At 39.2% G+C, this 24,771-nt stretch overlaps 1 protein-coding gene across 2 annotated transcripts; it reads right to left on the reverse strand.

Moving 5' to 3' along the window:
- Positions 1 to 19,359: 19,359 nt before the first annotated feature.
- On the reverse strand, positions 19,360 to 24,386 carry LOC107778179 (ubiquitin-conjugating enzyme E2 variant 1D). 2 transcript variants are annotated; one of them, XM_016598388.2, is made up of 4 exons: positions 24,173 to 24,386; positions 20,720 to 20,859; positions 20,247 to 20,372; positions 19,360 to 19,768 (listed from the first exon to the last, which is right to left on the reverse strand). In XM_016598388.2, the coding sequence occupies exons 1-4, from the start codon at positions 24,204 to 24,206 to the stop codon at positions 19,628 to 19,630; spliced, it is 441 nt and encodes a 146-aa protein (XP_016453874.1). In that variant the 5' UTR covers positions 24,207 to 24,386; the 3' UTR covers positions 19,360 to 19,627. The 2 variants fall into 2 exon arrangements, with proteins under 2 accessions (XP_016453874.1, XP_016453881.1); XM_016598395.2 differs by lacking the exon at positions 24,173 to 24,386 and adding an exon at positions 21,152 to 21,177.
- Positions 24,387 to 24,771: the final 385 nt, after the last annotated feature.

Here is a 24,771-nt window from a genome sequence, read left to right on the forward strand (position 1 = left end):
TTGAGATTAGCCCTGACGGATAGTTTTCTAAAGCAAGAGTCTGTCAGATCTGGAGTGAATTCCAATATTTAAAAGCAGATACTTGCGTGCAGGATTGGGCCAAAGGCGAAGTGGCGCCAGGATACCTTGCTTGGTACAAGAGAGAACTTGAGCACGAAAGGCCGGCTAAAAGACCTCATCTCTAGGAGTTCGTCAAGGCGTCGCAAGAACAGTGGGATTTGTTGGCTAAAGAACACGGGTACAGGGTGACAATAGGCAAGTTGGAGAAGCAAGTTATGGATTTGAAATTTTAGAAAGATTTGCATATCGCTGCAGATGAGGGAGAAAGGAGAAAACTAGCTCAGGAGAACGAGGTCCTCAAAACTCAAATCCAGGAAATGAAAATAGCTGCCAGAAGCCAGGAGAGAAGTCGGGCTGAGAAAAGGCTCATAAATGGTCTAAAGAAGAAAGTCCTCGAGTATCAAGAAGACCTGGAAAAATCTAAAGCTGGTCTAGCGAGAATCCAGGTGAAATGGATAAAGAAGACAGAAGAGCAAGTACGGTTCATGCAACAAATGAAGAGGGACTACGAAGAGCGGATCTTCAGGCAAGCCCGAGATGCCAAAACAGATAGGAAGCGCTACTACGATCTGATGTCCCGAATGAAGAAACAGATAAATGAGTTTCAGGATCAACTCTTTTACAACGCTCAAGTGCTGGGGACGCGGAATCAACAAATAGAGCGATTGCTTATGGAAAGGGACGAAATCAATGGAAGAATCGACGATATCGGGCACTACATCACCATAAAGTGCCTAGCTTGTGAGGATATGTCCCGTACCACCTTCTTTGCTTCAATAATGATTTATGTCCACCAGATCATGGAAGATTTGAAAGATCTGCAAAGGGGCCTTGCACCAAAGCCCGCGGCAAGTCCGAACGACGCCCCGCGGGCGCCAAAATTCAAAACTTTGAGACATTCATAGTTTGAGTCTGTAACTTGTCTTCAGAGTCTACTGTCCGTTGGAGTTTGTATTTCCCTTTTTTGTATAAAGTCTGTAGTCTGTATCAAGCCTGTCAGTTTCCTTTCAAAAATGTTTTGCCTTGTAATAAAACGTTTTGCTAATGAAGATTGAAAAATCCAAAAATGGTGTCTTTATTTTCCGCACTCGGGCAGAACTATGCACGGTCTGATTCATGCAGGGACATGATACGTAGGTAATCTCTATAGGATTCGACCACCACTAAAAAAGAAAAAAAAATATATATATATATAAGAAAAAAAAGAAAACAAAGAAAATAAAGGAAAGCGTTCAAAATGAGCACAATTATAAGAAGCCAGAATGACGCATGTAACTGAAGCAAATGCATGATAGAAAAGGTTAACTGCCTAGTTGCATTGCATCCTCAATGTGTGTTTTTCCTATTTGTTGAAAACCCTAACGCTAACAGGTTGCTCCCTTTTTGTTCTCTTTCAATTAAGAAAGGTGGTTGGTTGTGGTTCTAAAGTAATGCTTCCCTGCAACACAAAGGCAAAGAAAAATGGCAGAGAACAACAGAATTAAGCGGGTTGCTACCGATGCCCGAAAACAGCTAGTTGAACAGGACTACGGGTTGGTAGAAGAGGTAAAAATGTTGAGACAGCATGTGGCAGATATGTATCGGGCATGGATGACTGGGAAAACACCACCCCCGCCACTACCTAGCTTCTTGAACTCCATCCTTACCCAAACACCTAACACAATAACGGATGATCCTCCATACTCTCCGTATCTACCCACTTATGATAGCTTTCCCAGCCACCCGAGTAGCTCCATCACTCGTCGTCCAACTATATTTTTCCAACGCTACTCCCCTCCCCAACGCTATTTCTCTCCAAGGGACTCCCAAAGACATGCTTCTTTTTCCAAGTACCCAGCTCCACAAAATGCCTATCCACACCCACGAGCACACCAAAAAACCTCCTAGAACAGGTTTTAGGTCAAATCAGGCATTTAGGAACGAGAGGTTGCTGAAACGAGAAAACGCTCTCACCCCTATCGGAAAATTTTGTGCAAGTCTGTTTGAAAGGCTAAAGCATGCTGGCCTGATTGAGCCGCTCCTCGGATATACTCCAGATCCACGTGCAAGAAGCTTTGATCCTACTGCACGATGCGCATACCACTCCAATGTCCCAGGGCATAGCATTGAGAATTGTCATTCGTTGAAAAGGGAAATAGAAAGAATGATTCACGAAGGAGTGATTGCGATCAACGATAGTAATAAAAAGCATGTGAACCCTCTTAGGATATTGACTAAAGCTAAAGATGTTGAAGCGGATAGTGGTCTTGGCAATATTGAGGCGAAGCTCAGTGGCTGAAATGCCATGCTTGGTAATCAGAAAGACGCTCCATTCCTTGGTCAGCCGGAGTAGAGCTTTTGGTGGCTTATTTTGTTGTCATTTATGTTATCCGGGTTATTCTAGGGTTGTGATACAGATATTATCTTGGGTCAAACCCTCTTATCCTTCCATTTTGTCATAGCAGTTTGCTTAGTTTTGTCCAGGTTTGTTTCAGGTTTGCTCCAAGATTGTACTCTAGTTGCTTTACTCGTCTTGTTGTGCGAACCATTTTACCGATTGTCTCATGCAAATTCTGGTCTTTTGTTACCTCCAGTCATCTTTTGTGTTTAGTTCTTTTTAGCCTTTTGTGTCTTCTTTTGTTCAAACGTCGATTCTAGTGACATGACATGCGCACACAGTTTAGGCCTAATCTTAAAAGTTAAATTATAAAGCCATTGGGAGATGATCGGGACACTTAAGAGAAATAGGAACAGCTTGAGATCATTTGAAGCCCGAGCCACGTGAAACTGGGGCAAGTAAAACATAAAGAAAACCATAAAAGCAAGTTAGCCATATTGACAAGGGGGTCGTTCATGGTAACGAAAGTGAGAGTGCTGCCCAACGGTGCTTTAAAAATGACAAATGAAAAGATATGGTTATCAAGTCTGGCATAATCAGAAGATGTGGCGAATGTTTAATTGTGTTGTTTGTGCTTGGCATGTTTTGAAGATTGGAATGACGAAGGCATTTTATTCTTCTATCTAAACACTTTATCCTTCGTAAACCCTTTGAGCCTTATTGGTTTTCTTTCTTACCCCTCGTTCGGAATCAGTAGTAAATATTAGAAAACACAAGCATGGAAGATAAAGAAAAAGAAAAAGAAAATAACAGAAACAACAAAACTACAAAACAACAAATGAGAAAAGAGAAAGAAAACGAAAAAGAAAAGAAAATAATAAATAAGTGAAAAGGAAAACAAAAAAGGAATTGGGAACTACGTTTGACCTGATTCCTCAAAGAGGATACGTAGGCGCTTCACGGCTCAGTCATAGTGTAACAAAAAATCAAAAATCCCCAAGCAAGAAACTGGGGCAGAAGTTGTGTTTGGTGTAAAAAAAAATCTGGTTCTGAAGGTTGTAAATTTTGAACCCAAATTGATTCATTTTGAGCCGCTAAGACCTTTTCTTTCTAGCCCTATCCAAAATCCCACGTTACAGTCCAAAGAAAGACCTTTTGACCAGTCTTCGAAAGATGCCAGGTCATGCAAATGGAAGTCGAGAATAACACTCTGATCCCCGGCAGAAAAGTAATAAAATGAGAGAGTCTTATCTGTGAAAACCTTCACGGGCACCTTGAGGCGGCTATAAGTTGAGAAAAAACCAAAATGAGAGAGGCTTGATAGTGAAAACCCTTCGGGCACTACAAGTCGAATAAAGATTGAGAATCCGATAGGAGAGCACCAGATGAAGATTGTGAAAGGGGATTAACGACGGAGGATAGGCCACATGTGCATGTCATGGCCAATAGAGTTGGTATCCACATCTAATAGGTTTTCCTTGTTAGGAGTCATCTCTTTCTTTTGTCTTTTATTACGTTCCTTTTACCTTTGTCATTTCCTCTTCTTGAGTCTCTTTGGTCAGAACAAGTGAGAGATGACTTCAAAATTTGCCATCAGCTTTCCAGTTATGCAACACGAAATCTGACTAAGTACATCAAAGTGGTATAAGTCAGGTAGCTTTGAGGTTCGCGCAAAATACCCAAGATTGGTCCATATCAATTCATGGACAATGCAACAAAAGGAGGGCCAGGGTGATTGAACCAAGGGTATATTCAATGATGAGATTGACAAAAGGGTGGATCAGTGTCAAGAAGGATATCCCCAGTAGAAATTGAAGGTTATAAGGCCAAGGCCGGTGGAAAAATCAAGAAAGAACAATGCGGAGAACGATGGACATAATTTGGAAATTCATAGGAGATTCAAATGTTGGGGAAATGCCAGTTCACGAACAGTACCACAAAGAAGATATTGGGTCTGCACGGGAAAAAAGTATTTCAGTAACACAGACGATGGAGAAAATGGTTAATCAATAAACATGCAAGATCTTCAAGTAAAATCGGTTGTCATGGAAAATACATGGGGTCAAATAAGAAGACTGGGAAAATGGTCGAGAGGTTTGTGAATAAGGAATCGTCAAGAAGGTCGGAAGGTATCAGCCAAGTTTCAAGATGGTCAGACAACGCATAGCATAAAAAGAAAAAAAAGAGGAAAATCATCCCCAGCGGGGGTATCACAACCAACCACCATGTTTTAAACTGACCAAATTCTTTCTTTGATTTGAAACAGTGACAGGAAATGTTATTGATGACGGAAAGGTATGATATAAGGAAAGTTATCGAACTAGGGCAGAAAATTTTTCCTGAAGTCAGGTACCCACTTAAGGAAGAAAGAAGATAACACAAGTTTTTAGGGAGATAGTCTTCGAAAGAAGAAGATAATCAAAAAAAAAAGAAAAAAAAGAAAAAGAAAAAAGGAAAAAGAGGGAACTAGTTTGCAGAGGAATAAAACACCAGTCTTAAGGGAAGTAGTCTTTGAAGGAAGAAGATAACATATTTTGAAAAAAGGGTGTTATCCCCAGCAGTTTGCGGAGGAATAAAAATAGCAGTTTTGAAGAAGGAAGACAATACAAGTTTTAAAGAAAGCAATTTCAGGAAGAAGATAACACAAGTCTTAAGGGAAGTAGTTCCGGAGGAAGGAAAACATCAGCTTTAAGGGAAGAGGAAAATAACATATTTTTTGAAACACCGGCGCTATCCCCAGCAGTTCTCAGAGGAATGAAACACCAGTTTTGAGGGAAGCAGTTCTGAAAAAGATAATTCAAGTTAGAAAGAAAATGGTTCAAGAGGCAAGAAGGAACAACGGCGATAGAACACATTTTAAGATTTTGTTGAAGTCAGGAGCCCGCCTAAAGAGAGGAATGACGTTATATTTCTAAGTTGTTGTTGAAGTCAGGAGCCCGCCTGGAGATCGGAATGGCGTTTTATTTTCGAAGTTGTTGTTGAAAGTCAGGAGCCCGCCTGAAGAGAGGAATGGCGTTTTATTTTCTAAGTTGTTGTTGAAAGTCAGGAGTCTGCCTGAAGAGAGGAATGACGTTTTATTTTCTAAGTTGTTGTTGAAAGTCAGGAGCCTGCCTGAAGAGAGGAATGGCGTTTTATTTTCGAAGTTGTTGTTGAAGTCAGGAGCCCGCCTGAAGAGAGGAATGGCGTTTTATTTTCTAAGTTGTTGTTGAAGTCAGGAGCCCGCCTGAAGAGAGGAGTGGCGTTTTATTTTCAAAGTTGTTGTTGAAAGTCAGGAGCCCGCCTGAAGAGCGGAATGGCGTTTTATTTTCTAAGTTGTTGTTGAAAGTCAGGAGCCCGCCTGAAGAGAGGAATGTCGTTTTATTTTCTAAGTTGATTTTGAGAGTCAGGAGCCCGCCTGAAGAGAGGAATGACGTTTTATTTTCTAAGTTGTTGTTGAAGTCAGGAGCCCGCCTTAAGAGAGGAGTGACGTTTTATTTTCGAAGTTGTTGTTGAAGTCAGGAGCCCGCCTGAAGAGCGGAATGGCGTTTTATTTTTGAAGTTGTTGTTGAAGTTAGGAGCCCGCCTGAAGAGAGGAATGACATTTTATTTTTAAGTTGTTATTGAAGTCAGGAGCCCGCCTAAAGAGAGGAGTGGCGTTTTATTTTTGAAGTTGTTGTTGAAGTCAGGAGCCTGCCTGAAGAGCGGAATGGCGTTTTATTTTCTAAGTTGTTGTTGAAAGTCAGGAGCCCGCCTGAAGAGAGGAATGACGTTTTATTTTCTAAGTTGTTGTTGAAGTCAGGAGCCCGCCTGAAGAGAGGAATGGAATTTTATTTTCTAAGTTGTTGTTGAAGTCAGGAGCTCGCCTGAAGAGAGGAGTGGCGTTTTATTTTCAAAGTTGTTGTTGAAGTCAGGAGCCCGCCTGAAGAGAGGAATGACATTTTATTTTCGAAGTTGTTGTTGAAGTCAGGAGCCCGCCTGAAGAGAGGAATGACATTTTATTTTTAAGTTGTTATTGAAGTCAGGAGCCCGCCTGAAGAGAGGAATGACGTTTTATTTTCGAAGTTGTTGTGGAAGTCAAGAGTCCGCCTGAAGAGAGGAATGACGTTTTATTTTCGATGTTTTTGTTGAAGTCAGGAGCCCGCCTGAAAATCGGAATGGCGTTATATTTCTAAGTTGTTATTGAAGTCAGGAGCCCGCCTGAAGAGAGGAATGGTGTTTTATTTTCAAGTCTTGAAGTTGTGAGCCCGCCCATATAACAGAGGAATACATTTAAGTCTTTACATTTTAAGTTTTGAAGTTGGGAGCCCGCCCGTATAACAGAGGAATACATTGAAGTTTGAAGTCAGTAAAGCGGAGGGTTACAACAAAGATCCCCAGCATAAATTAAAGTTCAAAAGTCGGAAGGAAGGCAACACTAGTCAGAAGAAGGCAGTTCAAGCTTCGAAGGAAAAAATAATTCGAAGCTCACAAGAAGGAAATAAGCAGTTCAAATTCGGCACTCAAGAAAGAATACAAGTCAAGTCAGAAGTAAAGAAACATCAGAGGAAACACAAGGCAACAAGACAGCAAGGCAACAAGGCAACAACAGTCACATGACCAAGTTTGAGAATAAATCTTTGGAATTCATAGACCGTAGCTTAGTATGACTTCTTTGTTTTTTTATCAAGGTGTAATAAGGAGTTCAGTAAGCAGTATCAGCAGCAGCAGCAGTAACAGTGAAACCACAGTTCATGGTAGTCCCAGCTACCGAAACTTCCCAAACTACATTGACCTGATTCCCTTTTAGCCAGGGATATGTAGGAAACCTTTGAAGCAGAGGTTCGGTCAAATCTTTCAAAAATGCTTCACACGAAGTAGCCTAACGGGCAAAAATTGATCGTATCCGCTCACTTTATCTTTGCACGAAAACTCTTCATGTTTCCGGACAAAGAGGGGCAGTTGTGAGCACGTGATTTTTGCCCTACGAGAACTACTCCCAGAAAATTCAAAATAAAATAGTTTTGTGTTGCTTGTGATTGATTTGTATTTGTCTGTGCATGCTTATTCTATTTTAATTAACGAAAAAAAAATATGTGTTGCATTTGCATTTACGATTTAGTTTTGCAATTTAGGATTAATTAAACAGTAATTTGTTTTACGAAAATAAAAAAAATAAAAAAACAACGTACTTCGCATTTTTATGGTTTAATGTCAAATTGTGTGCTTATCTTTGTATTTAATTTTGTGTGATATTTGTTTTTAAGAGTTAATTAGCATTTTTAAGTTAAATTTGGTTTTACAATTTAAATTAGGATTTTTAGGATTCTAATTTTGAAGATTAATTTAAAAAGAAAAGAAAATAAAGAGAGAACTAATAAAAGAGAGGAAACAAGATCTGGGCCAAAAACCCCCAGCCCAAACATGAAACCGTCCAAACCCGTTCGAAACTGGCCCAACTAGCCCAGACCCGTCTCCAGCCTCAACCAAACGATGCCATTTCAGGCTTTTTAATCTGGGCCGTTGAAATTAACTTGATCAAACGGTACCAAAGCCTTGACCCAACCCGACCACGACCCGTCACTCCAATACCCGGATCGCCCCAGTACTACTCAAAACGACACCGTTCCTCCTTAGTGAAGAGATCAAGGCCGTTGATCGTGAATGATCCAACGGCCAAGATCCAATCCCCACCCCACTATATATTCCTAAAAGCCTCACCCCACGCCCTCTAAGCCATACCCCCCGGTCGTCTCTTTCAGAGACGAACCAAACGACCTACCAAACCCTAGCCGCCTTCATTCCCTTCGCCTGAAAACCCGGCGGCCTGAGCTCCGATGACCATGAAATTCACACCCTTGAACCTTCTAACCACCCTCAACACAAATCCCTACCCCTTTTACCTCGAACCATTCCGGTTTGTTTCGAATCTTCAATCGAAGATTCGACCAAAACCCTAAACCTACCTAACCAGTCCCAAGTTCACACCCCAGCTCCACCTGACCTCCCTCGTTCCCAAACCACCCTTACTTTTGTTCGAATCCCGTTAGAACTAGTCGAATCTTAAATCGACTAACAAACCCTAAAAGGACCAAGACTGGAACCTGTCCAAAATTAGGAGAGTTTTGAGGCTGTTAATCGACCTTAGTCGAGTGTGCTCAGTCGAGAACACTCGATTAAGGTCCATTTTTGGCCTCAGAAGTTCAAGTCGGAACTACGAAGGTAAATGAGAACGAAGTTCATTTGGTTTCTGAGATTTCGAGGTATTTCTTTTGTTTGCCTTTTTTCTTTTGTTGTTATTTGTTGTTTATCTGTTTAAAGTTTCATTGTAGTCCGGTTTTGTCAATGATTTTCCTCCTCCTCTCTTCGGACCTTTTTCTTGGTCCAAATTTTTCTGTTGTTGATTATATATTATAGCTATTTAATCAATTGAATAAATTTCGTCAATTAGTTCGGTAGGTTTGAGTGTTAGTTTAACACGATAGTAGTTTAATTTTGGTTTTGATTTCACAGTTCATTCCAGTCTGTTTCCCCTCGTGCTTCGTTTGTGTTCTAAATTTTGTGTTAAAATGAGCCTGTTGGTATATTTGAACTTAGAACTGAGCCTGTTGGTATATTCAGTTCATCACATTGAACTGAATTTTTTGGTCATTTGCTATCCTGAATCTGTCAATCCCCTTAAAGCTCTTCTGGCTGTTGCTTCTTTTGTATTCCAATTTAATTAAAGCGTATGCTCGTCTAGTTGATTTCAGTTCACTTGTTTCTGAGCTAAATATGATTGGTTCCCCAATATATTTAGTTCAATATGTGCTGCCCTGAATCATTGGTCTTCATTTTTGATGCCATTTGATTTGATAGCTTGAATTACTAACTGATTTGAATTGGTTATAGCTATTGTAGTTTATTGGATTCAGCTTAGTTAGTTGGTAGGTTTGAATAGGTTAGAGCTGAAAGGTTCAATGCAGATTAAAAGGGATTGGATAGGACAGTAATTTCAGGGACTTTAGGAGGGTATTTTGGGATTTAAAAGGTTTGAAAATGGTTTAAGTTGAATGGTCTGACAGTAGGGCACTAAAGTACCATTAAACTAATGCAATTATTTAGTGTTAATGGGGAACAAAACATAATGGTATGAAAGGCTTAAAAGGGATTGGTTAAAATATGTTGCCCATGCCTGCTTGAACTTTAAATAAAGAAAAGGGTTAATGGGGAACAAAAACATACTCTAGTGGAGTGCTAAAGGTATCATGCGCAGAATTAGTTTCTTAATTCTGCCTAGTGCTCTTACAGGCTGGAAGGGCCTGTTTTTGGGTTATAAATAGAGTCATTTAAGACATATTTGGGGGTGGGTTTTTGGGGAGAAGAGAAATCAGTTTTCTTTCGGTTTTTTTTCAGAGAGTCTAGGTTGGATTTTTAACATTTAAGAGTTTAGTAATTTGAGAGCAAAAAAAAAACAGGCTGGTTTTTAATCCTAAAAGGTTCAGTGTTTGAGAGGTAAGAAACTGAAAAGTGAGGTCTTTTCTTTTACTGCTGAATATCAGAACTAGTATTGTTACTGTTTCATTGGTGTTGCTGGTTGGTATTTCTGGGGTTTCAATTGGTTTTTCCTGAGTTTGCTATTGGTTATTTGCTACTGTTTCATTGGGTGTTGCTGGAATTCTACTGTTTTTTTTAAATCTGTTATTGGGTTATTCTGTTACTGTGTTGCTGGTTATTGATGTTTGCTACTGCTCTGCTGATCCTCCTCTTCCTCTTCTATTGTCTATTACCAGGTACACTTTCGAATCACACTGTGATGTAGCTGTGAGATGTAAAAGTGAAAAGAAAATGCTCGAGTAGTGGAGTACTTAGTGCATCTGTAATTTAGTAGATAAATGATAAGTTGTATAGTCTATCTTTATAACTCAATGAAGAATGTGGACTGTGGAGTTTGTATATGATAAGGACTGTATTGGACCATTAATTTGCCTTTCTTAGTTGTAAATTTAGTAGTTTAATACCAACTTTAGTAGCATAGAATTAAAAAATCAAACTTCCAAGTTAACTGTGCTTTTCCCGAATAGTTAAGCATGCCCATTATTGTCAAACTATTTAGTTAAACAAGTGTAATAAGATGAAGATAGCATGAGTTTGTTCTATTGAACCTGCCTGTTTAAACTTGTTAGTTTCACTAGCTATGAAGGTTTTAATATTGTTAACAGTAGGTAGATAATGATTGTTGGCAGCCCATTTGCTCAAAAAGTTGAAATATTGGGTTTGGCTTCATCATGTAAAGCAATTGGCAATAGCCTGTGTATGTTAAATCAGACTCGAATCCGCTTTTGTGAGTCGACCGCTGAACTTGGCCCGAATAACGCATGAAATCTGGTCGTAGGAAACAGGCTCGATCACAAGACCATTCTTAAAAATCCTACAATAGAGTTAAGTAACAATTGGTTGGGACCTTCATTTTGTGTTTAGAGACGAACTTAATAGAAAAAATATAGTCACTTTAGGATCGTCCTTTAAAATAAACGAGATGAGCCTCGCCAAATAAAACGCACAGATTGCGGGGCCCTCACAAATGTATGTATTAATTACTTAGAACTCGGGATCGGCCGCTTAGCGAACTTCACGGCCATTTTCCAAAATAACCACGCGTTAGTCTCTTTAGGCACGTACTTTAAATAACACTACCTTCTTAAACCCGGGTGCACATTTATGTGACCCAAATCCAAATCTCAACGAAGTCGAAATGTGTCGCTAATCACGGGTACATTAATTGTGACGTGGTTCGAGATGCATTTCCACGACGTTGCAAATTCTTTTTAAAACATAATGAATGAGACGAGCCTCAACAAAAAAAATACACAAGTTGCGGGGCCCTCTATACGTGTTGGTAAAATTACTTAGACTTCGGGATGAGCCGTTTAGCAAAATTTCACGGCCTTACCCAAAATAATGATACGCTAGTAGCTTTAGGCGCACCTTTAATAATTTACTTTCTTAAACTCGGGTGCACATTTATGTGACCCAAATCCAAATCTCAACGGAGTCGAAATGTGCCGATAACCACGGGTACATTGATGTGACGTGGTTCGAGATACGTTCTCACAACGTTGCAATTCTCTGTTAAAATAATAATGATAATAATAATAATAATAATAATAATAAAATCGGTAAAAGGTTAAAATTTGCACATAGGTTCAACATGTATTAAGATCAGATAAATAAGCCGAATACGACAGTTGAGCGACCATGCTAGAACCACAGAACTCGGGAATGCCTAACACCTTCTCCCGGGTTAATAGAATTCCTTATTCAGATTTCTGGTTCGCGAACTATTAACAGAGTCATATTTTCCTCGGTTCGGGATTCGACCGGTGACTTGGGACACCATAAATCTCTCAAGTGGCTACTCTGAATAAATAATAACAAATCCCATTCCGATTGTCCTTTAAATGGAAAAAATCCCTTATACCTTTATCCTTCGGGGTAAGTGCGTAAAAAGGAGGTGCAACACTTGTCGAAGTCGAAAAACCCACCTTAAGGTACTCCAATGAAAGCAGTATCGGCAATGACGAGAATAGGAAACAAGACCTCGACGAGGTCGAAGAGCGATGAGATATAGCATACATAAGAATGGTCGGACAGAAACAACAAGCAAAACTCTACTAAAACAAAAAGGCCATGGTACGGTTACTCAAAATCGGGGATTACGTGCTCAAAGCCAAGACCCAAGCAGGAAGAGATCCACGAAAAGGAAAATTAGGAGCCAATTGGGACTGACCGCACAAAATCGTAGGCAAGGCATACAAAGGTTAATTCCAACTAGAAACTATGGAAGGAAAGCTCCTACCAAACAATTGGAACATCAGCCACCTCAAATACTTCAACTTCTAAAAAATAAGAAATGGCCCGTAATTCGTACTCTTTTTTCCTCACTTGAGTTTTGTCCGAATAGGGTTTTCTCAATAAGGTTTTTAATGAGGCAACGAACGGGACACTTTGAGTTGGAGTACGCGAAAGAAGACACGTTTTTTATTGCCCGAATCCCCAAGAATCTCTAAGTCAAACAATGAAGGGACTAGATATACTGGGATCAGGACTGGGATTGGAACGCCAGCCAGCACTCAAAACTTGTAATTTTCTCCAAAATTTTCCTCAGTGCAAAATAATGTAATCGAAGCAATGATATTAAATAAGATACCCGTTCATTGAATCTGCTCTCCTGAAAAGGTGGGCTCGACCAGCTCAAACAACTCCTATCGGCCCTCGGCCATAACTTAAACGAAAAGGTACGTTCGACCAGCTCGAACAACTCCTATCAGCCCTTAGCCACAACTTAAATGAAAAGATACATTCGACCAGTTCGAACAACTCCTACCAACCCTTGGCCACAACTTTTAAAAAAGGTACATTCGACCAGCTCGAACAACTCCTATTGGCCCTCGGCCACAACTTAAATGAAAAGGGTACGTTTGACCAGCTCAAACAATTCCTATCATCCCTCAGCCACAACTTAAATGAAAAGATGTATTCGACCAGTTCGGACAACTCCTTTCGGCCCTTGGCCTCAACCTAACTAAAAGGTGCGTTCGATAGTTCGGACAACTCCTATCGGCCCTTGGCCTCGACCTAACTAAAAGGTGCGATTCGACGAGTTCGAACAACTCCTATTAGCCCTTGGCCTCAACCTAACTAAAAGGTGCATTCGACCAGTTCGAACAACACCTATCGTCCCTCAACCTTGATTTAACTCGAAGGTAAGTTCGACTAGCTCGAACAACACTTATCGGCTCTTGGCTGCATCTCGGCTAGAAGATAACAATGAAAAAAGTATATAAGAAAAATACAAGTACAAAAAACAAGAATGCACAAAGAAAAAAAGGTACATACGAAAACAAAAACCGACTTTTATATTCATGAAAGAGTTTTTACAAAGGCACATGAAAATGTTGACAAAAGAAGGATAACAAAAAGGTAATCAAAACAAAAGCTAAATATTAAGTGGCCATCGCCACCCTGATCTCTGTCGTCCTTTCCTTCTTCGCCTCGACCATAAGCAGAATCACACCAAGCACTATCCGCGAGCTGGCCAACATCTCCCTTATCGTCTCCCTCGGTATCGGGCTAAGGTGTGGTAGGGTCATAGCTACAGGCCAACCGAGCTTCACGAGCTTTGACCCGAACCTCCTCAGTGGCCATCTCAAAGATAAAGCCTGTCCGATTCAACTGGATAATCACATATATTCGAGCTTCGGCAAGGATCCACTCCTCGTACTTCTCTCGGGAAATAGTAGGAAACTCAGAGGAGTGGGAAGTAGAGGGCCATTCGAGCAATCAATCATTCTCTCCCTCAACAGCAGAAATTCGCTCAAGCAAATCAGAGTTCTCTTTCTCCAATTCGATGATTCTCTCATCGAGCCTAGCCTCCTTAGCTTCAATTGTCGACCGAATATTGTCCCATTCAAAGTGTAAGGTCATGTTCGCCAACTCTAAAATGACGGCCCTCCTTCGAGCCTCCATTCGGGAGGACTCCGCCTCCATAAGCAGTTGGTGCTTTTCAGCGACCTCCCCCCTAAGAGCGTCTATCTCAATCTGCCACCCATTAAACTGAATTTGCAGTTGGTTGACTTGGCTCTGAAGGTCGCTATACTAGGTCTCCACTCCCTTGCTCTGATCGAGCTCTTCTTCTTTTCTCCTTAAAGCGCCCTCGAGAACGCTGCACCACTCCATCAATGCGAGCAATTCCTCATCCTTCTTCCTAAACTCCTCCTGCAAAGCAGACACGATGCCATCCTCACAAAGCCGCATCTAAGCCTCCCTGTACTTTCTGTGGAACTCCACATACTTAGTCTGCAATCTCTGGTAAATGTCCTTTCGTTTTTTCTCTCTCTGAACACTCTCGATCTCCAAGATGATGGTCTGCAAACCAAAGAAAAGTAAGAATAAGACTTAGAAGCAAACTGAAGCAAAGAAAAGAGAACGAAAAAAGGGAACTTACCCTTAGAGCGAGGTCGCCGATGCTCTTTAACAGGGTGCTGTCTCTCAGCCCTTGGAAAGTTTTGTGCTCGGCTTCAGAATAGTGGGGACTGAGGGCATTAACCATGTCCTTAGTATCCTTTAGCAAATCATGATTCACGTGAATTATAATGGTCCTTGACCTCCCTTCTACCCTAACCTCGACCTGAGTAGTCCCGCTATCGATCATCTCAAGATCCTCAAGGTTAAGGTCAGAGCCGGAGTCGTTACCATCATGCTCAACCCGCTCATCCTATTCGGTGGGCATCAGATTTTTCCCTTTGTCAACGCGGGAATCTTCTAGAATTGGACCAGAAGATAAGGCCTCTCCGCACCTGGGAGAAGAAGGAGCATCCTTAATTACATTCTCAACTGCCTCGTGAGGTCAAGGGGAAGTAGCAAAGTAAAGTTGCTCCAAGTCAGGCACCTATTAGGCTACCCGTATATCCCCTCGGCCGACGTCACTATAGGGCCATGATCCATGGCCTCAAGAGGGATTCCGGACAGATCAATTGCCATCGTGTATGTTGTCTCCCATATTTACGACCTTCCGCTTCCTAGGCCTCAGATTCGCGTCGTGTGGAGAAGCCTCTTCATCTTCGATACGGGGAGGAGCCAAGGGAATAGTGGGCATGTAAGTTGAACTAGGGGCAGAAGTGGAAGGAGCGGCACCCCTCCTCCTTAAAAAATAAGGCATTGAAGCCACGTTCCTTCTTGAAGCCCCCCTGACCCGACAGAACCTATAATAACTATAAAAAAATGAGCACGATAAAGTAGACGAGTATAAATACAACATCGACCAAAAGAAGAAATTACCTGTCGAGGGGAGGACCGGCTTGAACTTCTGCCAGAAGCTCGACCAATCACGAATCCTTGTAGTGCAGGGGATGACTTGTCTGACCCAGTAGCTAGATACACCACCAGCTGAAGAGGCCGATCAGAAGTTGCAAAACGAGAAAGATTAAATTCGCAAACTCAGAGTACACGACTTTTAAAAAGGTAAAAGCAAAATACAAATACTTACGAGTGCGGTTCCAGGCTTCAGGGAAACTTATGACATCATCCACGACGACCTCGATTTTGACAAAGAAGAAGTCGAGCCAAAATTGGCGACTACTTTTGTCATCCATTCTAACTACTAGGGACTTGCCCTCGCGATGTCGAAGGTTCAACATCGTCCCCAGGTAAAAGTTGGGCACAAATAGATGCACTAAATGCCGCACGGTGATCTCGACACTAGCCATCTTGGCAAACTTCGACATCATTTTGATCACTTTATAGATGAAGGGGCGATCTGAACGGGCCAAACCCGATAAAAGCGGCAAAACTCCTCCACCAGTGGAGGAAGAGGGAACGTATAGCTAATGGTGAACCGGTAGGCGTAGAGAGTGCAGTACCTAGGACGGTGAGCATGCACTTCGTCATTATTGGCAGGAATAAGCTTCACTTGATCATGGAGGCCATACTTGGCCTTGAACTCCTCTAGGCGCTTGGCCATCATGGAAGACCGGAAAACCTCAACCATCACCTCCGGCATCCGGTGGAAATCATGTTTTGCCTCAAGATTGCGAGGGATAATCTCCTCTACTGAAGGGAGAACCTCCTCTTCAGCTGTGGAGATGGTGTCTCCTCCCTAAATAGGGACCACAACAGCCATCAGAGCAGGTTGAGTCTCCTCATTAACACCAGGAGTTAAGTTTGACATGACTATGGAGCTTGAAGAAAGTTAGAAGGAAGAAGCTGAGAAGATAGAGAAAACAATTCGGAGATGATGAGTTAGAAAAACAAAAGGAAGCAAATGTGGTTCTGAAGTAAAGCTTGAATGATGATAAGTACTCCCTATTTATAGAGAAGACGCACCGAATTCGAAATGGCTCACCATGATTGCAACCAAAATCGAAACACCAGAACCAATGAAAGATTGTGCGTGTATCGACGCAACACATTGGGAACAAGCATCATCATGACGAATAACGTCATGACGTCACATCCTTCCCTTGACAAGATAGTTCTAATAAGTTACCCGGGAAGATTATGATATTGAAATATACGACCCTCGAAGCACTACGGTGCCTGCTTTTCACAACGACTATTATTATCCGCTCACCAAACTCGTCCGCGGGGACGCCCTCGGTAAGCGGGGGGACTAACTGTATGGTCAAAAAAGCTTCACATCACATATTTGACTTGGTCAACGGTGTAAAAGCCTTCTAAGGTAACTATGCATTGGCATTATAACATATCAAGGGGTCGAGGTCATATAACGAAGGTAGGTCATCGTCGAGATCGAGGTGGCTTGGTAGAAGACGAGGACGAGCACCTATTCGCTGTGTACAATAACGGGTAGTTTAAAAATTTAGATTCTCTAAAGAATATTCTAGCGAATATTCCTCTCTATTATACTATCTAGGGTTTTATGACTCATATACCCTTATAAACAGGAAGAGATGTAATCCTAAAAAGGAGATCGAACACTTTTTGTAAAGAACAATATTGACATTCTCTGAAGATTCTCTCTTTATCATATACATACAAAGTTTGACCTTTTACATCTTATCTATCTTTTCTTCCCGATCCAAGAAGAATAGAAATATTCAAAGGCTTATCATTAGCTATCATAGTCAGAAGAATCATTGAAAAATCTCAACCTTGTTGGGTGACTCTTATTTTATTATTTACTTAAATAACATTTATTGTTTTCTATCATATTCTTGAATTATTTATTACTCCATTATTGTTCCAAGACATTGTTATCCAACAACACACGTATGGTATTCTTCATAATTATACTAGATCTATTATTAATATTGACTTAGATTAACCCTTTTCACTATAAATAGAAAAACCTAGATCTAAATTTTGGGTCATACACTTTTGTTGTAGGGGATGCGAAATTCCTGCTGGCATCCCTATTGTTAGTGTGGCTCCCCAAAGCCGGAGTGAATTCATATTTATCTCTAGCTCACAATCTTTTACCTTTTGATGAGGAAGAAAAATATTATGGAGAGAAAGGCGAGGAAGAAAAAAATTACAGAAGCAGAGAAGAAGAAAGATTAATACTTGAGTGTTGTAGCTCTGGTTGCAATAGTGGAAGGAGGAGAAGGACCAGAAGATTGAATAAAAAATGGAAAAGGGTCATATATACCTCATTTGGGCTGGGTATGGGTTTTTTTGAGTGGTGGGTTGGGTCTTTTATTCAGAGTGTGCCATGTGTCGGTTCCGTTAAATAAGGGATAAATTTAGAACTTTGCCCAAAGGCAAAGGTACAAATAACCAAAAAATATAATGGAGAATATGATTTAAACAATAAAGGAAAGTTGATGGATATATAAAAAATGTCACTAACCCAACTTGCATTTAGAGGACCCTTCGCAAAGAAAAAATGAAGAATCAGACAAATACTTTTCTTGCTTACATAATTGGTGCATTAATGGTTGACTAGGATGGTTTTTAAATAGAGTACTCAGTACTATTTCGATGCATTCACTGTACATTTGTTGTCTAACTTTAACCAATAAACAAAACAGCAGCAGCCGCAAAAAGAATCTCTTGTGCCTAACAAATCAATGATCACAAATTATAAAAAGAAAGAGAATTTTTCATAAACGCTTTTACCAACTTAGCTTGATATAAAAGCCTTCTTCAAAATTCATATCCCTTGGGTCCCATACCAATATATAATTCAGAATAACTAAATGTCAAAGAAATTCAGGAGATTTTCTTTTTCCCTTTTCATAATTGGAAGCTTTCCATCAAAGAACTTTCTCCTACTTTTCAACTTAAGTAATCCATTTTCTGATTTTGTAGAAAATCTTTTTTCAAAAAGTCAGAAGAGGAGTCTGCTGTTCTAATTGGCTGCCCTGAAAGAGTGCCAGCTCCTTTTCCCAAGTTGAACGGCTACTGTACGAACTAGTTGAAGGGCTATCAATTCATTTGGTTCCATTTTTTAACAAGAATTTTCTCACCTTTTTAAGATTGAAAAAATGCAAGGATTTCTCTGTATAACTAATTCCTGCATAACCTTTTTTTTAACCAAATGATCCCCCTTATAAATAATTTTTTGACATATAAATAAATTTTAAACATGAAAAGTTCTGCCTAGGATTGTTATTATCTTTCAATGCGTGTTACGAACATCTATATGCAATCCTTCACTAATAACCTTTAAGGAGAAAAATACTTAAATAGCCTAGACAATTGAGTAATTATACTGACAGATAAAAATTCTTCACACTGTTAATGTATGCAATTTAAATCTGATGTTGTTTACTCGCTTTTGTTTGTCATAGGCTACATTTATTTTGTACTCTCAATTACTCCTGGGACTAGCAATATATATACGACCAAACAAAGAAAAAAAGGAAGAAAGAAAAAGGAGAAAATGTTAAGTCTCTTTCTATACTTTATTAGATTTTGAATTGTTCTACTAGCAGCTAATTTTGTCAATGAATTTGTATTGAAATCTGGAATATCTTATGTTGTTTTTGGTTTAGTTGTTCTATTAATTAAATGAATCAAAGAAGAAAGGGGTGTATTGAAGGTGTTCTTACAATAACTAAGGCGGAAATTGGAACGACACATTATATAAATAGCAAGTTCTTGACTTTGCGATTTTCTCCTTGCCTTTGTGATTTAGATTAGAAATTAATGACGAGGACAAGTAACATTGTATTAGTGCAATAATCAGTAGAATGAAAGATGCAACATTTTTATTGACACAACAGGTGAAGCGATCGTTTCCCTCAAACAAAATGAACACTTGGTATCAGACACCCATCTTCAGAAATTGGATATGCATTTAAGTATCAATTAGATCTCAATTCCCGAATTGAAGTCACAAGCATCAAGGCTGAATTGAGCGTCCATTGTAACAACGCATAAGCAACAGATGCCAAAAGAAAACATTGAGATAGGAAAAGAACGTAAGCCCTCAACGGGACGTTTCTTTCTTGTGAAAACATGTCATAGCAAAAAGAGAGAAGGAAGAAAACAATATAAGATAAAAATGATTCACACAGCACACGGAACCAATGATCAAAGTTTATAAACAGGAAAGCAGAAGATGACATTGGAGGTAAGAGTTGCTTAAGATAGCACAAGAACCAAATCCAATAATCAAACGGCAAGCATAGACCAAGTTTGAAAAACAAAAGCAGAGGGGATCGAGATGCCATTGGAGGTAAGAGGGGACCTCTTCAGGCATTCCCCCCTTTACAATTTAATTCCCGTAGTGACAACGCAGCAGTACAATTTCACACATAGTTGACAGACCTTATGTTATTGTCCTTAATGCTAGAAATAGGTGCCTTCAGGTGGCTGAACTAGTTTACGGTTGTGGGGAGAGGCCATCTCCTTTTTCAGTTGAGTTAGTATATCTTCCATACTGTATTCTCTCTGCCAATTTGCAAGTAAAGCAAACTTTTTTGGTTCCACCTGTATAAATTATACAATGTAGCAGATCATCAAGTAGTTTATCAATTTAATAATTCAAAAAAACAGGTTTGCCACAATAAATATGAACAGGGCATAATATATTAGGTTAGTATACAAAGCATCAAGTAACAAATATTATCGCAGAATTTGCAAGCGCACCTCTAGACATGTCAGATTTTGCAAGCGCACCTCTAACAAATATTAAAAGAAACATTTTTTTATTCCAGAGAATAAAGCATTTGACTAGTACCTCCTATACGATACTTGCTCCACTTTTGTTTAACAAGTACCATTTCTACATTGCAATGCCATTAAAAATATACTTTGCAGGTGTTGAATTCAACCATGGTGGACAAAAGTCAAAATACTTTAATCATCTTTTTAGCATACGGGTAACAATTCTGACGATGCAAATTGTCACATAATATTTTGCTTGACAATGCAAGCTAAGATTCCAGTATAATAATGGGTTGCTTACCACTCCTGTTTCATGGTTGACACATGTCATGTTAATTCGGGAGTGGAATCGGACACTTGGCGGCTTCTCTGGATAATCCTTGTCACAGAATAGCTTCAACTGATAAATGCGACCTTCGTGTACAGACTGGAAAAGAAGTTAGTTTTAAACTGTGAAAGACATAGGAGCTACGTAAATGCATATAGTGGGACCAGTGAACAAACAAAATTATAGACCCCAAAAAGTTCATCATAAATGTCTTTTTACATTCTCCTTGAATAGAAACTAAGGGGAATATATAAAATTTTAAATACAAAAGTTGCAGTTCATGTCTCATTCATTCTACTTGAAACATAACTAAGTGGCATTCTTGATCTAGGGACAGATTAACCAATGATCCAATACGTAGAAACAATTTATAGGATTAGCATTTCATGTCTTTTATATCCAAAGGAAGAGATGGTAGGAAGTGAAAAAGAGAAAAGAAAGCTTACATTGTGAGGACCAATGATGGTGCCAGTCCAAGAACGCATATAAATGTCATCTCCATCATCCATCCCATAGCTCACTGTCCCATCTCCAATACCTTTCTCCCCACGTTCAAGTTCCTCCAATAATCTAAAATTGCGAGGCACTGCAAGGAAATTGAAATTTTGGTTAGTGAAATCTTCACAAGAAAAACAGTTCAGAATTGCGAAAAGGCTTCACCCTAGATGTACACAGTCAAAATGGCAGAACAATAACAAAGACAGAGTTTGTGGTTTAGAGTTTCCTCCGGTTCCTATCATATGATGCCAAATAATGAATCTAAATTCCAGTAAACTTCGAGATCTGTAAGAAGGGACATAGCTCGTCAACTCATATTATCAGTTCCAAAGACTTAAAGAGGTTCACATGCAAGTATAGTGCATTCTAATTTGACATACCCATTACTTCTCCATCACAATCTTACAATTTCTGCAAAAGAAAATATACATTTTGAATATAGTAGAGCTCTGGTAAAATGGCAGGATAAAGGTTCTTCATTTGATAGGTTAACAGTATCTTTACTTACCTGCGAAAAGACAGAAAATAGTCAAAGGACGGAGAGATCCAAAAGGCATTACATTTACCCCCAAAAAGAACTCCAAAATACATTATGTCTCTTTTTTTTCCTTTTTTTGGAGAAGGTAACATGTATCAGTATATTAATAAATCTTCCGCACAAAGCTTGTGCTGGAAGCCAAAAATGAAGTTAATGCATTATGTCTCTTTGTTGAGGCACTAACTAGAGGTAAAGCCAAGGGAAGGGGGGAAAAGTACATATGCTGCTCACAAGTAACTCCAACATGAATATGCTATTCGGTATGGGAAGTAAAACACGCTGAAACTTTATTAATAGGCTCTCATCAACATTCTCCTCTCATCTATGAAAATCATGATATTTTATCCAAAGGATTTACAGGTTGTACTTTTCCCGTTAGTACATAAGGATCGGACAACCGTGCACGGGTTCAGTTCCTGTCATTTGCCCATAATTCATAAATACTAGAGCCAGAACATAGGGCTGACCTCTCTGCCTCCAACACAAGTGAATAAGAAAAAATCACGTCTAAGGTGATGGTATCACCATCTAAACCTTCGACTAGCGACTTGTGGCAATCTGCCCAGAATGTCCATACAAAATAAGACCTTATTACACAACGAAGAAAGACTGAGTGTCAAGGGTAGGGTACCACCAAAGAAATGGATTACCAATAAATCTGTTGAAAGGCTCAAAAGTTGAATCTAAATTGGGGGGCTGAAATAATGCATCCCTATGGCCATGTTCTATTCGGAGTGGTTAGTAGCCTAATCTAGTCTCAACTTATTCTCTAACGTCAACTTAAACTTGCCCAAGTTGCCCAAATGAATCTGCAAATTAATTGTTAGGCATTTTACTGCTACGCTTAAAGGGTCCAGTCAAACAATTCAGATAATAAAAATAAGGTAAGAACCCATTCCCATATGAAATGATATCTAAAAAATTTGCTAGCACATCAAACAGTCAGTGGTATGCTTATTTTAGCTCCCATTTGCTAGGAATGTATTGATCTTAATATAGATTTATTTGCCAGTAAAGTGTGGCAAACTTCTAGCTTTTTAGAATCCGAGTTATTGAATATTGCTTTGGGATGGATCTAAATGGAGCGACACGGATAGTGAGGATTCATTTTTTAAATAACCGTGGTGTATGGGCCAACTTATGCACATGTCAACTAGTTTCACGAGATTGCAACTAGCTTGGGATTGATGCCTAGTAGTTGTTTTCATAACATACAGTGAGCCCCCATCAAGAAGCAGCAAAATTTCAAAGTGTTTTGTGCAATTATTGAGGGTCCATATTTTTATTATAAGGACAATTATTGAGGGTCCATGTATGAAGCACAAATCACAATCAGGTTATATTGTGCATAGGTCTAACACACAGTTCCATGATAAAAAGAAAAAGGCAGAAAGGAACTGATTGTGCCATATCTCCCAAAGAGCAATCAATCAGCACTTTGGAAAGTTGTAGCATGTTGAGCAGGAATTCCAACAACTACAACCAAGAAATGTCAACAAATAGGAGATTAGGATACAAGGCAGCAAGAAATGCAAACCAAGAACAATTGCTGAACACAAACCCTGGTAATGATACAAAGTAATCAATCCCATCATGCACGCCAAACTAAGTTGCTTGAACTCTTCATCTTCGGTGCTTCACCCGTATCGGTACGATACCCACGATAGTGTGGGAGTGGGATCAATACCGGATCTGGTTAATCAATTTTGGGTACTTTGACCAAAAGCCACCGAGAAATTCGAGACAAGATATAATTTGATTTCCGATATCAAAACAAAAGCTAGGGTATATTTGCATGGGTATGCTGCCGTTGGGGAAGGCCTTGAATGGATCATGTAGTTTTTGAGGAGAGAAGCAAAGAGCTTCAGAGAGGGACATGAGAAGACGAGCGTTCGGCGAGGGAAATTGGGGAAGTACAGGAGTAATAGAGTTCTTAAATGAGATTTTAAATTGGAGTTGATGTGTTAAAAAATATAGTACCCTTTATTCGCCACTATAAGCAAATCAATGTAGTGAAAGCTTGACACATTTGCTAATTCTTCAAGAGTTTTATTTCTGTAAGAACAAGAGTTCCAATCAAAAGTTACAACAATCAATATTTATTTGTAAATTAAAGATAAATGTACAAAGTTATTTCTCATAGTATTGAAAAGTTTCATAACTTAGGCATATTTATATAACTCTATTTTTAGATATTTGAATTATTTTAGATGAATCATCGCACCCGTACTTGGATTCATACCCCCGAATCTTAAAATTTAGATCATAAAGGATATGAACCTTTAGATCCGCACCCATATCAGATAAATACGTACACACGTCTTCTCTATACACCATAGCCTTCACTTTAACTTTAAGTTAATATTTAATCAACTAGTTGATGTTATTGGAAGCTTGTATAGTTCACATTTTTTGGCTCTACCATGAATTACACACACACACACACACACACACACACATATATATATATGAAGCTCCAAAAGGGGAAAAACTCATCTTGATGGTAAAATTAATGTTTTTTATGATGATATGAAATTAATGTAAAATTTGCAAACTGCAGCAAATTTTAAATAACAGTAAAACCCAAAAAGACCCACAATCAGGTCTACTCCCTAGCTAATCAAATCAATTGATCAGGCAGTTCTTCAACATATAAATGAGAAAAATCCCAGATAATAACTGAACAAACAGTCCTAATATAACAAAAACTGAGACATTAAATATCCACAAGCCAAAGAACACATCAAATATAATATACGCATAGAAATATATTTGAAGGGAAAATCAATAAGGGCATAAACAAGAAAATATATTTTTAAAAAAATAAAAAAGGCAAGGGGGTTTCACAAAATCGGCGGCTCACCCACAACACTGGATCCTGCTGAGCCAAGCGTCATGGCAGTGATTAATGATTATTTTGAGTTCGTACAAATATCGATTCGATCGAAAAGAGAGAAAAAGAAAACTTAATAGACTGATAGAATCTGAGGGAGAATCTAATGGAGAGGCGCACGAAAGGCCAAAAGGAAGAGAAGGGTAGAGGGCGTTAAAAGAAAAAGTAAAGGGGATAAATAGGTGAGGAGAAGTTTTATTTTGTGTCACATCCAACTTATATTAGTTGTTCGAGGTTTCTTTTTGTCTCGTTAATTTATGGACCTCAATCTTATATTTCTAGGTCCATAAAAATTTGGGTCTACAAAATTATGAGACAAAAAAGTTGACTGTCAGTTGTATGAGACACAAAATAAAATTTCCTATAAGTAATATATGACTGGCAGTGGGTAGGAAAATGAAACCCAAAAAATCTCCCAACATTTATTTTAAAACAAAAAAAAGTTAACATCAACACTTTAAGTTGCAATATAATATAATATAATAATTGAAAAATTAAGAAAATAACTTGTTACGATTATCTTATACTGTCAATATACGTAAATATGAAAAGGTAAACTAGTTAAGGAG

This window comes from Nicotiana tabacum, chromosome 10 (genome assembly GCF_000715075.1).
Source record: "Nicotiana tabacum cultivar K326 chromosome 10, ASM71507v2, whole genome shotgun sequence".
Taxonomy (NCBI): domain Eukaryota; kingdom Viridiplantae; phylum Streptophyta; class Magnoliopsida; order Solanales; family Solanaceae; genus Nicotiana; species Nicotiana tabacum.

Coding starts and splice junctions, on each gene's coding strand:
- LOC107778179 (XM_016598388.2), bottom strand. CDS start 24,206: ATGACGCTTGGCTCAGCAGGATCCAGTGTTGTGG. Junction 20,373..20,719: donor CCATCATTGGTCCTCACAAT/GTAAGCTTTCTT, acceptor CTTCTTTTCCAG/TCTGTACACGAAGGTCGCAT. Junction 19,769..20,246: donor TCAACCATGAAACAGGAGTG/GTAAGCAACCCA, acceptor TAATTTATACAG/GTGGAACCAAAAAAGTTTGC.